At 42.5% G+C, this 25072-nt stretch overlaps 1 protein-coding gene across 8 annotated transcripts in view; it reads right to left on the bottom strand.

Annotated features, from left to right (window-relative positions):
* Window positions 1-2625: 2625 nt before the first annotated feature.
* The window catches only part of fne (ELAV like RNA binding protein found in neurons), a 211218-nt gene continuing 188771 nt past the window's right edge, over window positions 2626-25072 (bottom strand). For 2 of the 8 annotated variants that reach the window (XM_080265526.1, XM_080265517.1), the window contains 3 exons: window positions 13925-14014; window positions 4347-4418; window positions 2626-2956 (listed from right to left, as the gene is read on the bottom strand). In XM_080265526.1, coding sequence (XP_080121652.1) covers window positions 2632-2956; window positions 4347-4418; window positions 13925-14014 — 487 coding nt within the window. In that variant the 3' untranslated portion in view covers window positions 2626-2631. The remainder of the gene's footprint in view (window positions 2957-4346; window positions 4419-13924; window positions 14015-25072) is intronic. The other 6 variants (XM_080265546.1, XM_080265533.1, XM_080265559.1 and 3 more) reach the window with 4 other exon arrangements.

Genomic DNA, 25072 nt, shown 5'->3' on the forward strand with positions numbered 1-25072 from the left:
GTGATGGTGTGGTAGAGGCGTGAAGGTGGAAGGTGGGAGATGAGGTGTGGTGGTGTGAAGGAGTGTGGTGTGGTAGAGGCGTGAAGGTGGAAGGTGTGAGATGAGGTGGTGTTAGGTGTGATGATGTGGTGGTGTGCTGGGAGGTATGGTGGTGTTAGGTGTGGTGTGGTGGTGATGTGCAATAAGGTGTGGTGGTGGTGGTGGTGTGTGGTGAGGTGTGGTGGAGGTGTGAGGTGTGTGTGGCAAGCAAGGTGACAATATTTGTCTTCCCTGGCAGACCTAACCTCGCATCCCCAGAATCACAACACTGCCATCTACATATGCTTAAACTTATATCGATTGATGCAGGGAATAATAATAACAATACTAATAATAACAAGTTCCATCATTATTATCACTATTATTATTATTATTGACTTAATATCGATTGATGCAGGAATGTTAGTAAGGGTTTCTTTATCTAAATTTCTGTACAAAAATAGACACACTCTCATAATCTTTAAGTTTGCATGGAAGTTTTCTCTCTAACTCTCACCTTCGTGGTTAGTACTGAGGGGGATCAACCGTTAAGTAGATTCTCTTTGTGACGTCGGCTAAAATCGCTGCCTGGTTAAACTTGCGCGATAATTAGAGCTTGTGACTTGTAGTATTATTATTACTTTTCTTAGTTTAATAATTATATACTTTTTTTTTTCTGTCTTTGTGACATTGTTCCTCAAAAACCCAACAACACAAAGGGTCCCAAGAAGCGGAGAACCAAGAGTGACCAACTCAATGTAACGCTTCCAGGGCGGTAGTGGTGAGGGTTTCCGCCATCACCCTCCCGCCCCAGACGACACCCACACAGCGCGGTAAGCACGGGGACGCCTTTTTTCGCTCTCTTCTTGCTGCTTCCGGATGACTCTGCTCAACTTAGGAGAGTCTCTTGGACCTGGAGGGGTTAGATACAGCCTTAATATTGCTCTACAAAACGAGAGGACATGCGAGGAAAACCACCAAATGAGGAGAAAAGATCCAGGATATATTCAACACTTTCCTTGCTGTACCAGGCGAGAAGTTGAAAATACCTCGTGCGTTGTCTCTGCATTTGGCGACCTTCCTCCAGGCTGTTTCTTCTCTAAGCCCCTCCTGAGGTGAGTAAAATCGTCTGGTAAGAGCAAAAATACACTGAAAATCGCGTCACCCACATGCAAGGGCCTGGGGTGTGGTCAGTGGGCGGGGTAGGTGGTGAGGGGGTCGCCAAGCCCCCCACCCACAACCTCCCACTTTACCTGCAGTGGACGGTGTGGGTGGGAAGGCAGGGCGGTGAATGCCAAGCTACTATCCACCCACCGCCCAACTCGGCCCTACTGCGGGAGGGACGATGGGCGGTGGGTGCGCAGCAGGGCGGGGTAGGGGGGGGCCACACTACAACTCCACCCACTGCCCAGATCTACCCACAGGGAAGGATTAGGGCAGTGGGAGGAAGGCTAACCCTCCACCCACCGCCCAAATCGACCCTCTGAGATGGATTGGGGCGGTGGATGCAGGTTACCACTCCACCTACTGCCCCAATCCACCCTACAGTGAGAGGGATTAGGACAGTGGGTGCAGTGCTAACCCTCCACCCACACCCACCCTTCTAGGAGAGGGGTCTGGGCAGTGGGGGTGTAGCGGGGCGGGGTAGGGGGCCTGTCTGCCACCCCCAACCCAGAGCCACAAGGCCTGAGTGCGTGGCGGGGCTCGTGGGTGGGGGGTGGGTGCAGGTCCCAGCATCGTGTTAGTGAGGAACTAAAAGGCCAACAGAAAGTGTCAACAAAATAAAAAGGCAGAACTCAAATAAACAAACTAAATTTATTTCCCAGCCATTCAGAAACTAAAGTGGTGTTCTGACATTGCTGTGTACAGAAAGAAAGAAAATAAATGTGACAATCATAAAATGCAAGAAACATAAACATTTTTCGTCAATAAACTGACCAAAACCCTTCAAACTACACTTAGGCTACACAGCTAGTAGTGCTCTTAAAGATAATGACTCGAAATAAAGACTAGAAACACTTGCTTCCTCACTCAAGCAAGAACACAACCTAAAACAAAACTTGAGATTCTATTGCAGCTCAACCTTGGCATGAAGTAAACACAAAACTAAACTATGCTTCCTTGACAAGGAAAACGACGGCGATAATACGCACAACTGATCCGTTACACTCCTTCCTCAAGTGTACATCAGTAAAGACAATAAAAATACACTTAGCTTTAAATAGGAGATAAATAGCAATAAATAAGAGGTAGAGGGCGGGCGTGGGAGTGGGCTAGGGCCGGGCGCCCACACCCGCCCTCAGCACCAACCCATTCACACGAGGTTTTGAGGACTCGACAACTTACAGTGTAATGATATTGTGGCCGGGGCCTGGCTGCCGCGGGTCCTGCACCGCGCTAATATACATATATTTGGATGGCGCGGGGCGGGCAGGGCGGCCTTGCTGGCGGCCGGGGGCAGAGCGGGGCCGGCGGGGCGGGCGGGGTCCCAGCGGGGCCCCGGCCGCCACGGTGGCCCGGGTCCCGGGACTGACTAGCACGTGGCCCCCGGTATGCCGCCAGGAGGCCGGGCGGGCAGGGCGGCTGGGGCGGGGCGGGGCAGGGCGGGGCACCTTAACTCTTGTGCTTGTTGGTCTTGAAGGAGACCTGGAGGACGCGGTTGCCGAGGGTGTAGCCGTTGAGGGACTGGATGGCCACCACCGCCTCGTCATAGTTGGTCATGGTCACGAAGCCGAACCCTTTACACTTGTTGGTCTGCAGGTCCCGGATCACCTTCACGTTCTGCACGGCGCCGAAGGGCCCAAACAGCTGCCACAGGATGTTCTCCTCTGTCTCTGGCGCCAGGTTGTACACGAAGATGCACCAGCCGGAGCCGTTGAGGGCGGAGCCAGGAAGCAGTGAGTTGCCCAGCAAGTTGTCTCCAGACCCGGGCGAGTACCTGCGGGGGGGCACGTCACTATCCCACTCTGACACCACAGGGCACTACACAACACTACACTCACTAACAATAATGAGAATAATAATAATAAGTGATAATAATAATAATAATAATAGTCATGATGAAAGTGAGGAAAATGATGTAGTCAATGTTATAAGTCACCCTCCACCCATGCTGGGGCAGGGCGGGGCGGGGCGCCTGGGGCAGAGCCGTCCCCCTTTTGTGGTTAGATGGTGAGGGTGGGACGGGGCAGGGCAGGACGGGACGGGACGGGGCGGGGCAGGGCAGGGCAGGGCAGGGGGAGGGGAGGGTACCCCAGGCGCGCCGCGGGTGTGTCATGGTCTGTCACAGGTTCCTCTCAGGGCCGTGGGGCTGCCAGCAGGACTACCTCCCCTCCCTGCCTCTCCTACCCCCTCCCTCCCTCTCACCCTCCCTGCCTCCCCTACCCCCCTACACCACACATCTCCCTTTTACCCTTCCTCTCCCTTCTGCCAACCAGTCGATTTCTTAACTCTTCCTCCTCAAACTAAAAAATAATCCTACTCTGGAATCTAGGGTATTACAATATTACATTATTCTCATCAGCAAACAATATTCAACAAATATCCTGCCTGGCTAATCAAGCAACATTACATTCCTTCGTTACTAATTCTAAACATCCTATTACAATTGCCTGTGTCTCTCTAAAGCTTCATTATTGTTCTCTGCCTGAATCCTACACATATCTAAGCAACATACATTTTTTTTCAGTTTCCCCTAGTCCTCCTTACAAAAAGACTGAAAATTGAAAATTCTACATTTCAACTGAATCAAACATCTTTGCATCTGGTCACCTGGGGTTCAGTTAACTTGCCACGTTTCCTCTGGGGCCGTATTCTGAATGCCACAGAAGGCTTTGGATCACCACCTCTTCTTAGTGAAATATTTTACAACTTTTTATCCTCCTGTATATTACTTGGGCTGTGACCCACATAGAGTGCAGGCTTAAGATGACCTTCTCCTGCAGTCCACCATCTCGTTTGGGGAAAAGGGAGTGGGCTGAGGGACGTTTGTATGCTTAGGCAGCAGAGCTGTCCAGTTATATCGGTGTCACTGTGTGAAGGCATACCCTCCCACCACCAAACTACATAAATACTTGAACATAAAATGAGCATAAAGGATAACATCAAGGTATAATGTGCACAATAAAATGATGAAGTGGAGCTACCAAGCCTTCTACGTCACTAAGAACATGGGGCCCTTCAGAATGCCTAACCTCGGACTGGAAGGAAGGAGTTGGGAGGAAAGGGTGATGGGCTCCGAAGCGAACCCTCCCTGGCCTGCCCCCGCCCCTGCCCTGCCCCGCCCCACCCCCCTCCCCCCATTTTACTAGAAAATGTGGATCCCGTGCCTTGGGTCCTGCTCATCATCCCCGGGGGCCATTTGTGGATCGCGAGTCCTGCGTGCAGCCCCTGCCGGCGCCCTGCAAGTGATACCCGCATCACAACCCCAGTTAGGTTGGGTTAGGTCACAGCTAGGTTAGGTCATAGAGATAAGGGTTAGGAAAGACTCTGTAAACGGGGTCAGGTAAAGGCATGCATTCACTCCAACACAAGAGAATGATGAGGTTAGGTCAATAAGGGAACCAAAGTCAGATCGGCATGCATTCACCCATAAGCAAGAGAGAGGTTAGGTCATAGACAAGGGTTAGAGGTCAAACAGGGTCAGAGGTGTAGACGTGCTCTCACTCAAACTCAGCCAGTAAGGTTAGGTCAGAGAGAAGGTGCAGATACGCATGCAGTAACTCAGAATGGTAAGGGTACGTTGTAAAGAAGGTCAGGTAGCTTCAAAAGGTCAGGTAGGCATGCAGTTAAGACTGAAGATTATAAAAACAAGAATAAGGTCAGGTTAGGAGACGAAAAACAGCTCAGGAGGATATGGAAAGTCTGAAACTCAACTCAATAAGGTTAGGCAAAAAAAAAAAAAAAAAAACCAGGTGATTATACTAAAAAAAAAAAATTAAAACAAGAAAAAGGTCAGCAAGGTTAGGCTAGAAGACGAAAAACAGGTCAGGTAGGGTCAGTGGAAAGACAGGTGAGGCAGGCATGCAAGCTCTCAAACTCAACGAGAAGGTCAGGGCATTGATGGAAAACTGAAAAGAGGTCAGGTGATGCACTCAAACAGACAGACAGACAAGGAAGAATACAGGAAACTCAGAAGACAAACGCTTAAGGGTGAGTGGTTAAAAAGGGAGTAAAACAAACCCTCAAAATGACACTCAAACAGAATATAAAAAAGGCCCATAATTCCAGCTTAGGTAGGTTAAACTGAATCATAGTTGGGTTAAGCTTAGGTAGGTTGGACCATAGTTGGGTAAGCTTAGGTAGGTTAGAAAATCATAGTAAAGCTTAGGTAGACTGGATCAGAGTTGAGTTAAGCTTAAGGAGGTTGGATCATAGCTGGGCAAAGCTTGGGAAGGTTGGATCATAGTTGGGTTAAGCTTGGGAAGGTTGGATCATAGTTGGGTAAGCTTAGGTAGGTTAGAAAATCATAGTAAAGCTTAGGTTGACTGGATCATAGTTGGGTTAAGCTTAGGTTGACTGGATCATAGTTGGGTTAAGCTTAGGTAGGTTGGACCACAGCTGGGTTAAGCTTGGGAAGGTTGGATCATAGTTGGGTTAAAGCTTAGATAGGTTTAAAAAATCATAGTTGGGTTAAGCTTAGGGGGGTAAACAGAATCATTGTTAAGCTTAGAAGGGTGAAATCATAATTGGGTTAAGCTTAGGGGGGTAAACAGAATCACTGTTAAGCTTAGAAGGCTGAAATCATAGTTGGGTTAAGCTTGGGTAGGTAAAAAAAATGCATCCACCTCAAACTTAGGCCAAAATAATGCAATTGCAATAGTAACCAAGGAGATGCCGTATTTTTGAAGACTTAGGATGGAGGGATTTTTTCGTTTTTTATTTTTTAATGCAAGGAAGAAGGAACCAAAGGCCAGAATCCAGCATTAGTTCCAAGAAAAAAAAAAACAAGATACCAGAGAGCAGCAAGTCAAGGGTCATGCAACCATGCTTTTAGTAACCACCCAGCTGCAAGATCGGGGCGAATAATTTTGGGAAAGAGGCAATTTTGGAGAGGGAAGAAAAAATAAGGAAACTAATAAAATGAGACGGGTTATAATGTCAGACCTACTTCAAGAACATGGAGAATAATTTTGGAAAAGGCAAAACAAGGGGACGATTTTGGGGAAGGATGTAAAAATAAGGAAATGAATAAAAAGAAGGGTTAAATATAGTATCAGATCCACTGCATACATAAGGCAGATAATTTTGGGAAAGGGGAAACAAACAGACGATTTTAGGGAAGAGAGAAAATGAGAGAATTAATAAAGAGGGGTTAAAAGAATATAATTTCCCTTTACTACAATGTCAATTTTTAGTAAGTTCTCGCTATCTCCAATTTTACTTTTTTATTTATTTATTTTACTAAAGTTTTTTTTTTTTTAACCCCCCAAAAAAAAAAAAAAAAAAAAAAAAAAAAAAAAATTGGTTAGTGATGGAAAGAAGAAACTGATAAAGGGTAATGGTTTTGTGGGATAAAACACCTACAACTGAGAAAAATAATAATAATAATGATTATAATAACAGGGATATCAAACCTACGAATGAGGAAATATAAAGGCAAATAATAATAATAATAATAATAATAAAACTTAAATGATTCTCTTCCATTCTGCTCATCACACTCAAGTCTGAAGGGAAGAAACATTGAATGAACATCGAAAAAAAACATAGTGAAAATCCAAAAAAATCCTGTCTTTCAAATTTACAGATTCAAGACAAACAGAATAACAAAATTCAATTAAATATCCATAAACTGAGAAATGGCAAATGTTAGAAATTAAGAAGGCAAACTAGAATATTTATATACACATACACTAACCTGTTTATAATATTCTTTTTGTAAACATACGTAAATTCTGACACACCTCATATATAAATCAGAAAAACACTGAGAAAATGAGTAAGGTAATGAGTACGTATATATATAATTAACATTTTTCAATCTTCTCTCTCTGTCCTTCTCAAAAAACATCTTCAGTGTGAGTACCAGAATTAGGAACGAAAATCACACAAGTTATATAAGCCAAAAACAACACAGAAATCATATGCCAAAAATCACAGAAATTATACACAGCAAAAAAAAATATATATATATATATTAGGACAGATTAATAACACAATTTAGTCGTGAAAAGAACTGAGAAAACGGAAGAGTTACCACCTGAGGAAGAAATCAGTAGAAAAATGAATACATGAATTTGAGATGAAAAGCAAAACGGTGATATCAGATACAGGTGGTTTAGAATTCGGTTTGGCTGGAAATGAATGGATTAAAAAATGAGGCACATGCATACTTAATAATACTAATAATAATGAAACTAATAACAATACTAATAATAAAACTAATAATAATACTAATACTAAAATGTGCACTTAAGACATAGGCATGGGACTTGAAAAAACAGACACAAGCAAAATAAACGATATGCCAAGCAGTTAATGCAAATAATAATTATAATAAGAATAATAATAATAAAATGTGCACTTCAAGACTTAAAACTACAAGACACAGGCATGAGGCTTCAAAAAACACAGGCAAAATATGCGATACACCAAGCAGTTAACGCAAATAATAATGATAATAATAATAATAATAATAATAATAATAATAATAACAAAGCACAGAGCAATATATATGAAAAAGCAGGCGCAGAGCAATACAGAAAAAAAAGGCGAAAAAAAAACTTAAGAATCTATCATTATACTCCAATTATTTTAACTTGGCCTAAAAATTTCTCTCTCTCTCCTTAGTTTTGAGTTTTAACAATAGATTAACAATTGGATATGACGCCAGTCACGAAGAAGTGCTATGGAAGGGATGCTCTTTTGTTCGTTTTCGTTTTTTGAACCTTGCTACGAAAAATTAGCTGCAAAAGGATGGAAATCTGACTAGTAACGAAGAAGTGCTATTTTTTCTTTTTTTGGGGGGAGGGGGGAATGAGCTACGTGAAATATGCTGCAAAAGGACGAAAATCTAGGCCAAGTTAAGGTGAAAGGAGTATGGCAAATGAGGGGAGAAGGGTGCAAAGTAAGCCTAGTCAGGGCACTTCTTTTAATACATATATAAGCTGAAAAAGAAGAAGAGAATTTTTTAGCACATAAGAATATACTGCACTCAAAAAAAAAAAAAAAAAAAAATCATGGGCAGAATGAAAGAAAAAAGCATATTCGTCCAATCCGGTGACGTTTTTTATTTCTTGCTTTTACTTTGGTCTTATTGTTTCCAGACCCCTTTATTTCGGTCTTCCTATCTTCAGACCACTTTACTTTGGTCTTACAGGGCTCTTGTTTGGCGAGCCACAACTCACAAATGCATTTTTTCCCTTTGGCGAACAAATTTTACATGCAAGTCGCCTTTCGGCGAAGGGAAAATACATCCACTTCAAAACCCAGTAAACCACAAAAGTAGATCTCAAAGCACGTTGTGATGGACTATATTAAGTCTTTCCTTGTCGCCATTGTGAATGTTTAAAACCTCATTATATGATTCTAATCATCACATTGTGTAATACATATATTTACTGCTCGTAAAATATTTCGGATCGTAGTAAGTTTGGCTACTAAAGATTTTTTTGGCTCGTAGATCTGAAACCTTTGGAGCCAAATGACTGGCAACAATCAGCAATTAGCAAGAGCCCTGACTTACTATCTTCAGACCACTTTACTTTGGTCTGCCTGTCTTCAAACCACTTTATTTCGGTCTTCCTGTCTTCAGACCGTTTTATTCATCAATCCCTTCAATGCTAGATGTCTGTCAAGCTGAGAAAAAAAATTGCCTGAAGGTAGCATGATAAAAGCTAACAAAAATAAAAATCTTCACCGGATGGGACTGGCCAAACCAAAAACCATGCATTAGTAACACCAGCTAACCAAGGAGGAATTATTATTATTATTATTATTTTTATTATTATTATTATCTTTTGCAATCAAGGTAACTCTAGGAGGATTACATTATCAAGGCGTGTTTTTTTAGGGGGCGTGAGGAGGGGAAAGGAATGGAAATAAACGTAAAATCATGGGCTGTGGGTGCCAAAACATATATATATATAGTAAAATGTGCAAAAGGAGGGGGGGGGATAACTGAAAATGATTGACAAGGGGGAAGGAAAAGGAATGATAAGTGGGAAAAGGAGGAGGAAGAAAAGAGAGTGAATAATATATGAAAATTGGGAAGGAAAGGGAGTGAATGATGATAAATAAAAACAGATGAGAAGGAAAAGGGAGTGAAGGGTGTATTTAAAAAGGGTGGAAATAAAAGGGAGTGAACGATAACTGAGGATAGGGGGGAAGGAAAGGGGAGTGAAGGGTGTATTTAAAAAGGGTGGAAATAAAAGGGAGTGAACGATAATTGAGGAAAGGTGGGAAGGAAAAGGGAGTGAAGGGTAAATTTAAAAAGGGTGGAAATAAAAGGGAGTGAACGATAATTGAGGATAGGGGGGAAGGAAAGGGGAGTGAAGGGTGTATTTAAAAAGGGTGGAAATAAAAGGGAGTGAACGATAATTGAGGAAAGGTGGGAAGGAAAAGGGAGTGAAGGGTGTATTTAAAAAGGGTGGAAATAAAAGGGAGTGAACGATAATTGAGGAAAGGGGGGAAGGAAAAGGGAGTGAAGGGTAAATTTAAAAAGGGTGGAAATAAAAGGGAGTGAATGATGATAACTGAGGAAAGGGGGGAAGGAATAGGGACTGAATATGATAAATGAAAAATAAAAGGGCGGAAAGTAAAGGGAGTAAACGATAACTGAAAAATAGTGAAAAAGGGAGGGATAAAGAGTGAAATACAGAAAGGAGTGAACAGTAATAAAACAGAATAAGGTGGAAGGAAGTGGGGGTGAAAGAAAAAAAATAAAGCGGTGAAGACAAATTGCTAAGGGAGAGTGGTATACAGTGTGCAAATGTAGTCTGGGGTGTTAGGAAATGTTAGGAAAGTGAAGGTGTTAGGAATAGGGAAATGAGTGGGGTGTTAGGGAAGGTGTTAGGAGGGTTAGGGATATGAGTGGGGTGTTAGGGAAGGTGTTTGGTGGGTTAGGGATATGAGTGGGGTGTTAGGGAAGGTGTTAGGAAAATGAGTAGGGTGTTAGGGAAGGTGTTAGGAGGGTTATGGAAATGAGTACAGTGTTAGGGAAGGTGTTAGGAGGGTTAGGGAAATGAGTGGGGTGTTAGGGAAGGTGTTAGGAGGGTTAGGGAAATGAGTAGGGTGTTAGGGAAGGTGTTAGGTGGGTTAGGGAAATGAGTAGGGTGTTAGGGAAGGTGTTAGGAAAATGAGTAGGGTGTTAGGGAAGGTGTTAGAAGGGTTATGGAAATGAGTACAGTGTTAGGGAAGGTGTTAGGAGGGTTAGGGAAATGAGCAGGGTGTTAGGGAAGGTAAGTGGAAGTAGTCAGGTTACAGAATTAAGATAAGGGTGAGGGAGAAGGGAGGTAAGGTGAGGTAAAGTAGGGTGGAGTAAGGTAAGGTAGAGTTAGGTAAAGTAAGGTAAGGTAGGTAAGGCAAGGTAAAGCTAAAAGTAAGGTAAGGCAAGGTAAAGCTAAAAGTAAGGTAAGGCAAGGTAAAGCTAAAAGTAAGGTAAGGCAAGGTAAAGCTAAAAGTAAGGTAAGGTAGGGTAAGGTAAGGCAAGGTAAAGCTAAAAGTAGGTAAGGGTGAGGGTAGGGTAAGGTAAGGTAATGGTAAGGTTAGATAAAGATAAAGTACGGTAAGGCAAGATAAAGGAAAGGTAAGATAAAGGTAAGATAAAGCTAGGTTAGGTTAAGAATAAGGTTTATTTTAGGTTACGAAGGAGGCAAGGAAAGTAAGGTAAAGGTAAGGTAAGGTAAGGTAAGGTAAGGCAAGGCAAGGTTAGGAATGGTAGGGTTAAGGTAAGGTAGGGTTAGGAAAGGTAAGGTAAGGTAAGGTAAGGTAGGGTTAGGAAAGGTAAGGTAGGGTTAGGAAAGGTAAGGTAAGGTAAGGTTGGGTTAGGAAAGGTAAGGTTAAGGTAGGTTTAGGTAAGGTAAAGGCAAGGTAGGGTTAGGAAAGAAAGGGTAGGGTAAGGTAAAGTAAGGAAAGAAAAGGTAAGGTAAAGGCATGGTAAGGTAAGGTAAAGTAGGGTTAGGAAAGGTAAGGTAAGGATAAGGTAGGCAAAGGTAAGGTAAGGTTAGGAAAGGTAAGGTAAGGTAAGGTAAAGTAGGGTTAGGAAAGGTAAGGTAAGGTCAGGTAAGGTTAAGGTAGGCAAAGGTAAGGTAAGGTTAGGAAAGGTAAGGTAAGGTAAAGGTAGGGTTTATATGGGTAGAGAGGTACAATTTTGATCAACCAAACCAATACAATCTACTGCCAGTACTACTACTACCACTACATTAACTCAAAGGGAAATATATATATATGGGTAAGGCAGAAATGGGTAAGAGGATGGGTAAGGGAGGGAGGGTTTAGGTAGGGTCATTATCAATCACAGAAAAACCAACCAAAAAAAAAAAAAAAAAGATATATATACTTCTACTTATAAAGAGACCAAAACACAACTCCAGATGGCAGTTATAAATCTGGTCTTCTGCTGTTGCCACTTGCTCGGTATGGTTAGTACTGTTAGATGGTTAGAGCTGTTAGACTGTTGTTAGAGGGCTTAGATCATCGTGTCAAGCCTTGTTAGGACTCTATATTGTTTGGGAGGGAAGGAGATTGAGAGGGCGGGAGTAGGAGGAGAGTTTTGGGGGGATGGATGAAGAGGAGAGCTTCGGGGGATGAGGGATGGAAGGAGAATTTGAAGGGATGAAGGATGGAAGTGAGAGGGAGGGAGTAGGAGGAGAGTTTCGGGGGGGATGGAAGGGAGAGAGAGCTTGGGGGGATGAGGGATGGAAGGAGAGTTTGGAGGGATGAGGGATGGAAGGAGAGTTTGGAGGGATGAGGGATGGAAGGAGAGTTTGGAGGGATGAAAGATGGAAGGAGAGTTTGAAGGGATGAGGGATGGAAGGAGAATTTGAAGGGATGAAGGTTGGAAGGAAAGTTTGGAGGGATGAGGGATGGAATGAAGAGAGGGGAGAGCTTGGAGGAATACGGGATGGAAGGGAGTGGGAGGAGAGTTTGGAGGGATGAGGGATGGAAGGAAGAGAGAGAGCTTGGAGGAATGACGGATGCAAGAAGAGTTTGGAGGGGGATAAGAGGAAGTCAGGGAGTTTGGAAAATAAGTTGGAGGGAGTTTACAGAGCTGAAGGGATGGAGGGAGGGATCGAGGGGAAATGAGAGAGAAGGAGAGTTGGAGGGAAGGATGATGGAAGAGATTAGGGGAGGGATGGAGAGTTGGAGGGAGGGTGAGAGGGAGTGAAAGGGTGGCCTGAGGACGTGGGTAAAAAGGGTGAGGAGGAAGAACAGGTCAGCAGATGGAGAGGGTGAGGGAGTGGAGGGAAGGGAGGAAAGGAGACAGAGTGAAGGGAGAGAAGGGGGGAATATGGGGGGGAAGGTAAGTGTGGAGGAGGGGAATAAAGGGGGAGACTGAGAAATGAGCAGATGAGAAGGGAAGGGAAAAAGGGAAGGGTGTGTTAAAGACCATGAGGAAGATATGGAAGAGTGGGAGGCTGGGAAGGGAAAGGGTGAAGGGAAGGGAAAGGGTGAAGGGAAGGAGAGGAAATGAAGGAATTGAAGGAGTGAGGGAAGTGAGAGAGAAGGGGGAATGAAGGAATGGGTGAAGGGAGGAGAAGGGAAGAAAGAAGGGCACTGAGAAGGACTGTGTGGTAGGAAGGATAAGGGAAAAAGGTAACTTAGAGAGAGAGAGAGAGAGAATGGGGGGGGGAAATGGGTTTGAGGGAAGTAGGGAGAGAGCAAGGCTTGGAATGGTGAGGGTTAAATGAGGAGTGAGGGTAGGGTAGGGTAAGGCAAGGTAAAGAAGGGCAGGCAGGGCAGGGCAGGGCAGGGCAGGGCAGGGCAGAGCAGAGCAGAGCAGAGCAGAGCAGGGTAGGGTAGGGTAAGGTAAGGAAGGGAAGGGCACAGTAGGATAAGATAGAGAATAAAGGCAAGGTTGGACACGACAGGATAAAGTTTAACAAGGTAGGGTAGGGTAGGGTACAGTAGGGCAAGGTAAGATAAGGCAGGATAGGATTGGGTAAGGTAAGGTAGGATAAGGCAGGGTAGGGTATACTACGGAAGGACAGGATAGGATAGGGCAGGATTGGATAGTGTAGACTAGGATAGGACTGGGTAGACTAAGGTAGGATAGGATAGGATAGGATAGGGTAGGGTAGGGTCGGGTAGGGTAGGGTAGGGTAGGGTAGGGCGAGACAGGAGTGTGTAAGTAAGAGAAGGCCAAGCATATAAAACTAGGGATTGACAGGATAGGAAAAAGATGGTTATACTTGCAAAATATGGCAGGTAGGGATGGACAAGGTATGAAGGTGAAAGATAAGAAAACAGGTGTGGAGGGGGAGGAGTGTGGAGAGAAAACAGGAGTGGAGAGGGAGTGTGAGAGAAGACAGGATTGCATGGGGAGGGTGAGGGAAACAGGGAACGTGCGTGAAGCAAAGACAGGATTGCAGGGTGAGAGGATGGAGTAGGGTAAGAGGTCTGAAGCGAAGATACAATTGATGGGGAGGGAGGGAAAACAGGGAGTTGTGGTGGGTGTGGGAGGCTGAGGGGGGAGGGGGGGTTTTGGTATGGGAGGGCACAGCCAGGCGGGGCGCCGCTCTGCGCTATATAGTTAGTGTGTGAGTGGTGGTGGCTGGTGGTGAGGCTAGAGTACAGTACAGTCCCAGGCTCATGTCCCAAGCAGACTGTGCCCCGCCCCCACCCACCCCCCTCACCCCCTGCCCCGCCCCACCCAGGCGTGTGGAGGGGCGGGCAGGCGGGGCGGGGCCGGGCGGGCGGGGGCAGCAGTCAGACAGTCGAGTCAGTGGGCAGTGGTGGCACTTACACTAACTTGGTTTTCATATCTTGGGCAAGATTGGAGGGCTCCTCCGGCAGTGAATCTATCGTTTTCACTTGAGGGAACACCAAGGAATGTCTGAAAGAGACGACAGTCTTGATGGTGTGGTCAGTGTGGGCAGTGGGCGGGCGGCGGGCGGCGGGGGGCTCTGGGGGGCGCCATGCCCCCCCACCTGCTGGCCTGGGTACTGGGGGCCCGCCAACCCATCCACGGATACCACGGGGGCTCAGGCTAAGACTCAGGCTGTGCTCAGAGTGTGAACGGAGAGGAGGGGCCTGTGTGGCGTGTGCTGGCTGCAGAGGCAAGGTGGAGAGAAGCTGTGCATGGTGGAGGGTGTGTGGTAGTGTGGTGGTAGTAGTGGATGCGAGGTGAATGAAGGGTGTACCTGGAGATGGCTGTATGGTAGTGTGGTTGGGATGACAGTGAGGTAGTGTGCATCTATAGCTATGCAGATGAGGTGAGAGGTGCGCATGGAGGTGGGTATGTGGTGGTACAGTAGGTGCACAGGTGAGGTATGTGAGAGATGTATGGCAGGTGTGTGCTTCAGGTGTGGAAGTCAACCGAATGAAACTGTGTGTGTGTGTGTGTGTGTGTGTGTGTGTGTGTGTGTGTGTGTGTGTGTGTGTGTGTGTGTGTGTGTGTGTGTGTGTGTGTGTGTGTGTGTGTTAGAGTCTGCACAGTGGTGGCTGTGTGGAGACGTGCTAGTGTGTTGGTTGTGATAGTGGTTGTGGTGGTACTAGCAGTGTGGACTGAATGGCTATACAGAGGTGGTATTGTGGTAGTGGTGACTGAGTGTGGTGGTTGTGGTGTGCCTGATGTGATGGTGCAAGTGGTAGAGGCAGTTCTGGCACCGTTAGGTATGGTTGTGGTGGTGTAGGTAGGTATGGTTGTGGTGGTGGTAGGTAGGTACGGTTGTGTGTGGTGGTAGGTAGGTACGGTTGTGTGTGGTGGTAGGTAGGTAGGTATGGTTGTGGTGTGAGTGAATGGTGATGGTGGACATGGCAGTGAAAGTGGTGTTGGTGATTTTGTAACTGGTTAGGTATGGTAGTGGATGTGAGAATGATAGCGGCGGTGGTTGTTAGGTATGGTGGTAGTGTGGTTGTGAGAACAGAAGCAGTAGTACTGGTTAAATATGGCAGTGCTGCTAATGGTAGTGGGTGGTATGGGGCGGCAATGAGTGGAGAAAAATGGCGGTAGTCGTGTTGGTGGTACCTATGGTGTGGTGGTAACTGACAGTGTGGTAATGAAGAAGTGTGGTGGTGCAAGCGGTGTGGTAGTTACAGGATATGATATTCAGAATGCAGGTAAGCATGGTAGAGGTGTGGTAGTGATGTTGGCAGCAAGTGGTGGTGACAGACATAGTTATAGTGTGTTGGAAATGGTGGTGTGGTACTGACTGCATTGAGCTAACGATGACAAATTACGGTAGTGGTGGGAGTAGGTGTGGTGTGGTAGCAATGTTGGTAATGATGGTGGGTGTAGTGGTGATGATACTAGTAAGTGTTGGCAGCTACTAACAGCACTGGAGGTCGTAAACTGGTGAAGAAAGTGAGAGAGAGAGTGAGAGCATTGGGAGAGAAGAGACACACAAAGATCGCCCCTGAGGGAAGTACAGAAGATGGTGGTGGGTGGGTGGGTGGGTGGGTGGGGGAGTGGGCCGGCCTCTGCTAAAAAACAATATACACCCCCCCGCCACCACCACCGCCGCCGCCGCCACCGCCTTTCGCCACTGCTTTTGGCTCCCGGGCGCAAGTGGCAACATCAACATCGGTGTGCCTGACTGAGGGACGGATTCTGGCTGACATTGGGGGAACCTTAGCATCTCTTCCTTAGCGATTTAGTCTGCCTGGAGCACCCTTGATGTCCTCAGGTGTGCTATATCTTTACCTGTATCAATAACGCACAAGATGATATTAAGACACAGACTCTTAACATCGTCGTGCAGGCTACTTATACAGCTTCAATACCCTTTTCTGTATCAATAACTTACAAGAGCACACCAAGGGGAAAGGTGCAGACTAAACCGCTCAGGGGGAGGTGCTAGGCAGCCTCCAATGCCAACCTCAAACACGATCCCTCAAAAAAAAAAACAAAAAAAAATCCAAGAACACAGTAAAAAAAACTCAACAACACATACATAGTCAATTCGAAAAACGGAAAATTTGTGAAAAGAAAATCAATCACAGGATACTAAACCATAATACATGATACAAAAATGATTGAAAACTAAGGGAAGTGAACGAAGAAAAGTGGGAACCGTAGAACAGGTGAAAACTAAAGGAAAAAGAACACAAGACTGGGCGAAAAATATTGATATCATACACTGCAAATTAAGATAGTTATAAAAATTAGGAGTGAGAGTTGTGAGCAGTTTGTAAAAAGAGTCTACTGTTCGATAGATAAAGATGAACTGGCCTTGATAGATATATATTTGGCCCTTCTTCTCTTTGCACATGTCTTTTTATTTTTTATCTTCCTCATTGGTAGTGTGTGTGTGTGTGTGTGTGTGTGTGTGTGTGTGTGTGTTATATATATGTATTTTAAGTACGTGTGTTTAGGTATTTAAGTGTGTGTGTGTGTGTGTGTGTGTGTGTGTGTGTGTGTGTGTGTGTGTGTTTTATATATGTATGTATTTAAGTATATGTGTTTATGTCAGTATTTGTGTGCGTGTGTGTGTTTTATATATGTATGTATTTAGGTATATGTGTGTTTATGTAAGTATTTATGTGTGTGTGTGTTTTTTTATGTATGTATTTAAGTATATATGTGTATGTATGTATTTAAGTGTGTGTGTGTGTGTGTGTTTGTGTGTTTATATGTATGTATTTAAGTATATATGTGTATGTATGTATTTAAGTATGTGTGTGTGTGTGTGTGTGTGTGTGTGTGTGTCAGCATGTACGTATCCTTGGTATTCAATAATGGCCTTGCTATACACAAGACTAAATGTATGTACTGCATGTCAATATTTGTGTGTGTGTGTGTGTGTGTGTGTGTGTGTGTGTGTGTGTGTGTGTGTGTGTGTGTGTGTGTGTGTGTGTGTGTGTGTGTGTGTACCTCCTCCATCTTCCTATATCCTCCAGTCTTTAAAACCTAACGTGTCCAGGCATCTCGAAATAAACGCATCTTAAATCTACCTATATTCGTGTTATGTTTTCTTGTGTCTGGCCTTTTTTCCATTTTCTTTGGAGACGAGTTTTGCAAAGTTCTCTTCAATAATTTTTTGTTTCCATTAAAATATAGAACTCAATTTAGTAAAGCAATTATTATTATTATTATCATCATTCATTTTTATATTACAGAGTTAGATTTACTTATGCTATTATTATTATTATTATTATCATATTACACAGCTGAATTTATTTAACTTATTATTACGATTATTACTTAGGCAATTACCATTAATATTATTATTATTTACATCCAGCTCATACATAATCTGCATTTCAAACAACTGCTCAGGCCTGCAGTCCACTGGGATCACGTTCAGATGAGCCTGGGATTACTACTACTACTACTCTGCGAACTTTCGCTGTTAAAGTTATTTCGATTCGTTTCAAAATCGTTTATAAACAGGCTTGCACGCGTTGGCTTTGGTCTCCTAATGGCGGCTCTCCACGCTGCTCGATCTCTGGCAGCCTCCCTATTCAGTCCTCCAGAATTGTTTACCTATATATTACCATGTCTTTACTGCATCATGAACGTAGGGTGCCCTGGCTAGGCTTTTCAGTTTAAAGTTTGACCAGTCGAGCGCCCCTTAGTAGCATTATATGACCATTAAACCCCAATCACACCTCAGAGCTATTGGGTCACATGTAACTGGATCGACAATAATTTACTAGTCACGAAGAAGTGCAATGGGAAGGATGTTGAGCCGTATACATATATTTTTCTATCAACAGGGGCAATTTTTAATCCACCATCATCATTATTATTATTATTATCATCATTATTATTATTATTATTATTATTATCACCATCATTATCATCTATACCTGTGCCTGGAGGTAATTATTCTTGTATGCATGTATGGTGGGTATTTATACTCTATGTACGCGTGTGTACGTTTCTACCAAAGGCTGTGTGTACGTATGTATGAAATGCATGGTTGTGTGTGCGTATATGAATGTGTAAGAATTTGTACGCTCGTGTGTGTGTGTGTGTGTGTGTGTGTGTGTGTGTGTGTGTGTAACTGATATTAAGGCATATGTGTACTTTCGTCTTCGTATATGTATTATGTGCACACTTATGTATACACAAGCTCTGAGTTGAATCCATGTGTACTTATGTGTGTACGTGTATCCATGTATACTTAAATCCATGTGAGTGTATGTGCATCCATGTGTACTTACATCTGTGTACATGTATCTGTGTGTATCCATGTGTACGTTTATCCATGTGTACAGAATTAATACATGTGCATCATGAAAATTATCTAAACTATACATACATAGAACTTACATAGAAGTGAAACAGAGAAGAGAGAGAGAAAGTGAGAAAGAGAGAGAGAGAGAGAGAGAGAGAGAGAGAGAGAGAGAGACCTTAGAGTAAAACATAATGGTGATAAATGGAGTGAGGGTGAGAGTGGGAATGACTGATAAGGTGTGATTTATTTATATGATAATTATAAAGGCACTTAACCCTTTCGCACGCCACCGATCCAATTTACTTTGTAAGTGGGTCTGGATAATTCGTAACGCCTTTCCCATAGCGACTTATTCTAGACTATATATTTTTCTATTTTTCCTCTTCGGTATTATTATTGTATGTACGTGGGTGTGGAAAATTCGTAAGACCTTTTCTATAGCGAATTATCCTGGACTGTACATTTTACTTTTGCATATTATTGAAAGTATTATTAGTTGCTCTGGATAATTCGTAACGCCTTTCCTACAGCGACTAATTCTTGACTATACACTTTATTTTCCCTTCTTGTATATTATTGAAAGTATTGTTAAGCAGCTCTGGATAATTCGTAAAGTCTTTTCTATGGCGACTTATTCTGGACTATACCTTTTCCTCTTCTGTATATTATTCTAAGTATTGTAAGTGGCTCTGGATAATTCGTAAGACCTTTTCTATAGCGACTTATCCTGGACTATGCCTTTTATTTTTCCTCTTCTGTATATTATTGTAAGTATTATTAAGTAGCTCTGGATAATTCTTAACACCTCTTCCACAGCGACTTATTCTGGACTATACCTTATTATCCTCTTCTGTGTATTATTTTAAGTATTATAAGTTGCTCTGGATAATTCCTAACAACTCTTCCATAGCGAATTAATTTGGACTATACACCTTATTTTCCTCTTCTGTATATTGTAAGTGGGTTTGAATAATTCTTAACACTTTTCCTATACGGATTTAGTCTCCATTTTATACCTTATTTTCCTCTTATATTACTGATGTAGACAGATACCTAAACAACGGTACTACAATAATTCGCTAAAAAGCAGGCGCTACGTGGATAACTCTCCGCGCTACGTGGATAATTCTTAACACCTTTCCTATAGTGATTTTGTCTGCATTTTACAACTTATTTTCCTCTTGAATAAATCGGAGAGATATTAAAAAGACACATCCTAGAATTTAAAGTGAAATAGGCAAAATAACTCACTAACGAACAGGTGTGGAGAGGTATATGAGAAAAGGGTGTGTGAACTGGGAGCAGGGCAATGAAATGTCCGGGGGCAGGGCTACATGGAGGCGATTTGTTTGTGGCCACCCCTTACGGGATTAGGGCGTCTGGCGATAAATAGATAGATAGACAAATAGTTCCTACAATATAAAGGAAGCATGCAAAATAAATCGCTAATGAACAGGTGCTCCGTAGCCTCTTACACCACTTACAATACTGCCCACGCAAGACGATTATTTTGAGAGTTATAGAGGCCTAGAGGATTTGTAATTATCTTCCTTTCGACTGTACCACGCAAAATAAATCGCCAAGACACAGGTGCTAGGTACACTCTTATACCACTTAAAACACAGCCCAGGCAAGACGATTTTTTCCAGCTGAGGGAAATTCTACAGAAGGGGTTTATAATTATCTTCCTTAAACTTTCCACTGCAACGTAAAATAAATCGCTATGGAACAGGTGCTACGTTGACTCTTATACCACATACAATAAAGCCCAGACAAGACGATTTTTTTCAGCTGAGGGAAATGATTGTAATTATCTTCCTTAACCTTTCCACTGTATCATCAAATAAATCGCTAAACAAGATGCGTTAGGCAGACTCTTTAACAACACAGCCTAAACAAGACGATTTTTCAGCTGTGGGAAAAAACTGTCATCTCTCCATCTTGAATCCTAGTCACGAAGAAGTGCTATGATGAATGGAGAAAGCAGTCGGATTGTAATTATCTTCCTTAACCTTTCCCGTAGCGTAAAATAAATCGCTAAAGGACAGGTGTGACGTAGGCTATTGCAAGACATTATTTTTCTTCATTACTTCCAACTGCTTTACTATACCCTTTCCACTTCAACTTGGCCTAAAATTGCCATCTCTCCATCCTGAATCCTAGTCACGAAGAAGTGCTATGGAAGATGCAGAACCGGATCATTAGTCACGAAGAAGTGCTATGGTAATGATGAAGAGCCTAGAGAATATTACTAGTCACGAAGAAGTGCTATGGAGAACGTAGAACCGGAACATTGTATCAGTCACGAAGAAGTGCTATGGTAAGGATGTACAGCCTAGGGAATTTTACTAGTCACGAAGAAGTGTTCTGGTATGGATGAAGAGCCTAGAGAATATTACTAGTCACTAAGAAGTGCTTTGATAAGGATGAAGAGCCTTTGGAATATTACTAGTCACGAAGAAGTGCTATGGTAAGGATGAAGAGCCTTGAGAATATTCCTAGTCACGAAGAAGTGCTATGGAAAGATCTACAGTAATTTTCCCCAGCTGATTATAATGGTCTGAATTAGCCAGAATGAAATGAGGGTCCGTGGCAGCGAAAGGGTCAATTTTAATTACAACAATAACAATAAAATAATAATAATAATAATAATAAAAATAATAATAATAGTGATAATGACATTAAAACCCAATAATGAAGCGAATAATTTTGAGAAATGGGAAAACCGATAATTAACATCGACAGTAACTAAAACTCGAATAATAATAATAACAATAATAATAATAGTAATAATAATAATAATAATAGTAATAATAATAATAATAATAATAGTAATAATAATAATAGTAATAATAATAATAGTAATAATAATAATAGTAATAATAATAATAGTAATAATAATAATAATAATAATAGTAATAATAATAATAATAATAGTGCCAATTATATCAGCGGGGAAGCAGTAAAATCCGGCAGGCAAAACCAAGAAAAAAAAAAACGTAAATAAAACCAGTAGAGGCGAAAATAACCCATAAAACTTTCATATATGACTCAAAACGAAAAAAAGAAAAAAAAAATCCATATTATTTCGAAAAAGCAAAAATGAAGCAAATGAAACCTGGCAAATTATATCCGTAGACTTTTTCACTATTCTGTGCGTAATAGGATAAAGTTGAAGCTGTTGGAATCATCTCGCTTTAAATCTATTCCACTTTTTTTCTCCCTCTCTCTCTCAGTTCCTCTCTCCCCTCTCTACCCCTTCCCTTGCTCTTTATTTTCTCTCTCGCTCACTTTATCTCTCCCCTCGTCTTTGCCTTCCCTTACTCTTTTACCTTATTACTTGATTTTCACTCTCCTCTGTTTCCCTCCCTCCCTCCCTCCGTTTCTCGCTCCTACTCTCGCTTTATTTCCTCTCCCCTTTTTTCTCTTTACTACTCTCTCGCTCTATCTCCTCCCTGCTCCTCTTCCTCTCTCCTTATTATCTTTCTGTTTCCCTACTTCCCTCCATTTCTCTCTCTCTCTCTCTCTCTCTCACTATAATCTCTTTCCTCCCTCCCTCTCGCTATATCTCGTCCCTCCACATGTCTCTATCTTTACTGCAGCAAATTTTACTCTTCTTCCTTCCCTCCCTCTTCTCTCACCTCACCCCCCCCCCCCTCCTCCACTCCCTCCCCGTCTCTTTATATTTTGAGTTTTCTGTCATTGGTTCCCCCCCCCCTCCTCCCTCTTCTCTCTCATTTCTCTCGTTCTATTTCCCTCCCTCATTCCACTTCTCCCTCTACCATTTTCCTCCCTCGATTTCTCCCTCTTTTCTAAATCCCCCTACTTCATCTTCACTCCCTCCATTCTCATCTCTTCCTCAACCGTTAATTGAACTATCTTAAAATATTCTCTTTTCGTCTTTCTCTCTCCCCCGCCTCTCTCTCTCTCTCCTGTTTATCTTCAGAAGCATATTCCCCCCCCCCCTTTTCTTCCTTTCCTCTGCTTTCTCCATATCTGTCTGCCCCTCTCTCTCTCTCTACCTCCAACTCTCTCGACCTATCTCCCTTCCCCCTCTCCGTTTCTGTAACAGTCTCGCGAGGATCAACAGGTCTGTTACTACTTGCTTTCCTTTGTAATCCTCTGTTCAACACTCTCCCTCCCTCACTCCTCAGTCCTTCCCCCATTTTCCCCTTCCATTCCATCCTTATTCTTCTTATATTTCGTTCCTTTTGTGTCCATTACTTATCCATTCTTCTTTCCCCCTACCTTCTCGTGTCTCTCTCTCTCTCCTTACTTTGTCATTCCTAAATGCATTCCTTCCCTCCTCATTCTCCTTATATTTCCTTCCTTTTGTGTCCATTTCTTTCCCCCTATCTTCTCTCTCTCCACTTTTCCCTCCCATTCCCTCATTTTCCTTATATTTCCTTCCCTTTGTCACCATTACTTATCCACATTTCCATTTTTCTTTCCCCCTACCATCTTCTTCTTCTCCTCTCTCTCTCTCTCTCCCTCTCCTTAATTTACCTGTCATTCCTAATCTACATTCCTTCTTGTTTCCCTTTCATTGCTTTCTTATTTTCACCTTCTAGTTTCCTGTCCTCCTTCATTCCTTACCCATCATTCTTACGCGTCTTAATCTTTCCCTGTTTTCCTTTTTCCTAATCTGCAACACTGTTTACCTCTTTCTTTCCCAGATTTTTTCTTACTCCTCTCTCTCTCTCTCTCTCTCACCATCTCTCCATTTCGTTTATTCCTAATCCTTTCCATCCAGTTTGTCGTTTCATTTTCGTTTCCTTGTCTTTCCTTCGTTCTCTCTCTCTCTCTCTCTCTCTCTCTCTCTCCATTTCTTCGTTTCCTAATCCCTTCCTTCCTGTTTCTCATTTCCTTCCCTCTTTATTTCCCTCTCCTTCCTCTTTTTTCTTTCTCTTCCTGCTCTTTTCCTTCCCTCTCTTCTTCCTCTTCTCCACCTCTCTTTCCTCCTCGTCTCTCATTTTCCCCTCCCTCTCCTCTTCCTTCTCTTTTCCCTCTCTCTCTCTCTTGTTTCTTATTTTCTCCTCTTCCCTCTCTTTCTCTTTTTCCTCCCCCTCTCTCCCTTTTTCTTCTTCGTCTCTCACTTTTCCCTCTCTTCTTTCTCCCTCGCTCTTTTTCCTCCCCCTCCCTCTCTCCCTTCTCCTTTCCCTCCTTTCATTTCCTCTCTCTCAGTCACACGCGAACGTCAAAATTAAATCCCGCAAAAATACGTGGCAAAAAAACTAAATTTATTTCCTGCAAAACAGAAAAACAGTAAATAGCTTATCAAAATCCACGTAAAAAATAAATAAATAAAGATAAAAAAACGAAAAAAATATATATATTCAGGTTATGTGGAAAAATAAACAAGGCTTTTTTTGAATCCTTATTAAAAAAAAAAATCCAAAAAATCCAATAAATAAAATCCCCCAAATCCAATGATAAAAAAATCGCTCTAGACATAAATTACTGAAAAGGTCGACATATCCAAAATTACTTGCCAGTTTTATTTATCAGGCCTAAAATAATTCCCCCCTCGGTTAAATGGGCCAATAATTTCCCCTCGGTTAAATAATTTCCCTTCGGTTAAATAATTTCCCCTCAGTTAAATAATTTCCCCCAACTAGAAATACCTCCCTCACATCCCCTCGTCTAAAATAAATTCTTTAACAAATTCTCTTGATAATTTCCGCGCCAAATCATCGCCGGGAGAGAGAACGATGCAGAGTAATTTATTTAGTTCCATTTCCATCGCTAAGCAGGAGCATCAAAGGAGGGAAATTAATCGCTAACGAGCATTTGAATTTCTGCTTGAATTTCTTTTATATCAGTAGCTGCTTGGGGAGTACGCAGGGCTGGGGGGGGCAGCCTTCACGCGGTGGCACAGATAAGGGGAGGCTGGTGGAGCTGCCCGGTTGTACAAAGGATTGATTTATTATTCTTACTATTATTATTATTATTATTATTATTATTATTATTTTTGGTGTTGTCGCTTACTGGTAATAGAGGATAATAAGGGGTGAGAAGCCTTCACGTGGTGGCACAATGTAGCGGGTTGGTGGATTTGCCCGGTTGTACAAAGGGCGGATTTTTATTATTATTATTATTATTTATAATTATCATATTGTTACCTGTTCTTGGGGTGATAATGTGACAGAGGCGAGTGACATATGGATCGTGCTAGGTGATGATGATGATGATGATGATGACAAGGATGAAAAGGAAAGAAATACTGGTGGCTGAAATGATGATGATGATGATGAAAGTGAGCGATAATAAAATGAATGTGAAAGGAAATGAAAGTTAATGAAAATACTCAGTGATAATGATAAAGATAGTGATACAAAAGATAAAGATTGAGATAATGATGAAAAGTGTTAATGAAATGAATAAGCGAGTGATAATGATGAAAGTGATAATGAAGAAAATGAGTGACGGTGCCAGTAAAGAAAATGACGAAAATGAGTGATAATATCGACGATGAAAATGGAAGTAATGACTGATAAAGATGAGTGATAACGTCAGTAATGAAAGTGAATGATGAAAATGAAAGATGGAAATGATGAAAATGAAAGATGGAAATGATGAAAATGAATGATGGAAATGATGAAAATGAAAGATGGAAATGATGAAAATGAATGATGGAAATGATGAAAATGAAAGATGGAAATGATGAAAATGAAAGATGGAAATGATGAAAATGAAAGATGGAAATGATGAAAATGAATGATGGAAATGATGAAAATGAATGATGGAAATGATGAAAATGAATGATGGAA

Source organism: Coenobita brevimanus, chromosome 2 (genome assembly GCF_032717465.1).
Source record: "Coenobita brevimanus isolate Jiangsu-jjx chromosome 2, ASM3271746v2, whole genome shotgun sequence".
NCBI classification, from domain to species: domain Eukaryota; kingdom Metazoa; phylum Arthropoda; class Malacostraca; order Decapoda; family Coenobitidae; genus Coenobita; species Coenobita brevimanus.